This window comes from Opisthorchis viverrini, assembly GCF_000715545.1.
Source record: "Opisthorchis viverrini unplaced genomic scaffold opera_v5_96, whole genome shotgun sequence".
Lineage (NCBI taxonomy): Eukaryota > Metazoa > Platyhelminthes > Trematoda > Opisthorchiida > Opisthorchiidae > Opisthorchis > Opisthorchis viverrini.
In genome coordinates, this window is record NW_008751749.1 from 769,236 (window position 1) to 770,856 (window position 1,621).

At 46.5% G+C, this 1,621-nt stretch overlaps 1 protein-coding gene across 1 annotated transcript in view; it reads right to left on the reverse strand.

Annotated features, from left to right (window-relative positions):
* T265_05132 (hypothetical protein) overlaps nt 1-1,621 on the reverse strand; it is a gene marked incomplete at both ends in the record, with an annotated part of 12,832 nt that overhangs the window by 1,657 nt on the left and 9,554 nt on the right. Inside the window, one exon of the mRNA XM_009170056.1 lies at nt 63-300. Coding sequence (XP_009168320.1) covers nt 63-300 — 238 coding nt within the window. The remainder of the gene's footprint in view (nt 1-62; nt 301-1,621) is intronic.

A 1,621-nucleotide genomic window follows, 5' to 3' on the forward strand; every position in this document is an offset into this window, starting at 1 on the left:
GGGCTGGGGTTGGAAAAGGAGCTATGCATTGAAGGCAATAAACAGCTTTGATGCACGAACACCATTGAGGGCGCGACTGGGCCATGTCTGACAATGTCTCCAGACATTGATGTGCCCCTTCTCGGGGTCCCCATCCAGGAAGACGGCAGCTGAGTTTGCTGGGACACCTTAATGCAATATTCCTCTTGAGGGAAGCTCACAGATTTTTTTCGGCTGTGTGCATGGAGGGCTGCCCGGTCAATCGGATTGGGGTTGGGAGGTGGGATGGTTAACTGGCTCTTACTCTGCTTCGGTTTTGTACTTTTAGATCCAGACTATCTTGCTGATATTTGCACACCATCTCGTGACATGTCGGCTGATCTAAAAACGCTCTTCACACGCTTGCCAGTTCTACACCTTCTATTCTATCCTACTTACGCTGGGATGCTCGGCGATTTCCATCGTCTAGGTCACCAGCTTGTCCGTGTCGCAGAATGTCCTGGGTCACGTGTCTGTTTGAGTGGCCTTGACCATGTCATTCGTGGTCAGACTGGTAGGAGAGTGATTTCCGGTCGGACCGTGCATATTCACTTCCAGGCCAGACCCTACAGGGGAGATTTAGCCACAACAGCGACAGAAATAAACAGTGGTGAGGGCACATGGGGTGTGGCGGCAGCTATGAGCGCGAGAAGTAAGCAAAGCGTTAACTGTCCTCCATATAAATTCGTAATGGATAGAAGGGGGAACATTAGCAGCAGTCTAGTAAAAAACGCGGGAAATTCATGCTAGCTGTCATTAGTACTCTTGCAAGGTGATTTTCTCTCCCTGTTCTCCTAGGGGAACAGCCGCTGTCTCAAGATTTATCGATCTTTGTGAGATTTTCACTTCTTTCCGATGGGAACCTTTCATGGAATTTAAACTCGATCCTTTTGACTAAATGGCTATCATACGGAGAACACTACAGAGCTTGCCTATGTATAACCTGCTTGCTTTTATCTATCGGGGCAGCACAACCTCGCCGGACCTGTACTCGATTGATTAGCCTTTCGAGTCTTCAAGCATTTTTCCTGCCAGCGATTGACGGTTGAATGGAGGCGGGTAGCGATTGGGCAGTAGAAAAACTTTGCGCACTGAAGTGGCCTGTGCTCAAGTTCAAACAATGACGCAAAATAGGGTTTATCCACACTGCACTGGATAGTTGGCTCTTGAAAGTGTATGATTGCAAATTAGGATTTCTATCCAACCTTACATTATCTTTTGACTTTTTCTTTGGATCCAGTGAGAAAGCCCGTCATCGTTTCGTTTTCCGCGCCCCCGCACCCAAACCCTTCGCTTCCTAGTACCCGAATGAATACATTGAAAAGCAGTTGTAAAAGGGAAATATGTGCGTTTTATTGTCAACTAAATGTATTAGAAGTTTGAATATGGGCGTGTGCTTGTCTGTCAATAGTTGCGTAGAAATGTGGTCTTCAGAAATCATACCGTTTTTGGTTGAGCACAGCGATCAGTTGCGAAACGAACACGACACAAAAAAGTACCTTCCAAAAGTTCAACGTTTTTGATGTGTTGAATCAACAGATATCAAGAAAAAACCCTACCCAATCTGGACTAGTCAGGAAGAATAGTGCCCGTATCGCACAAC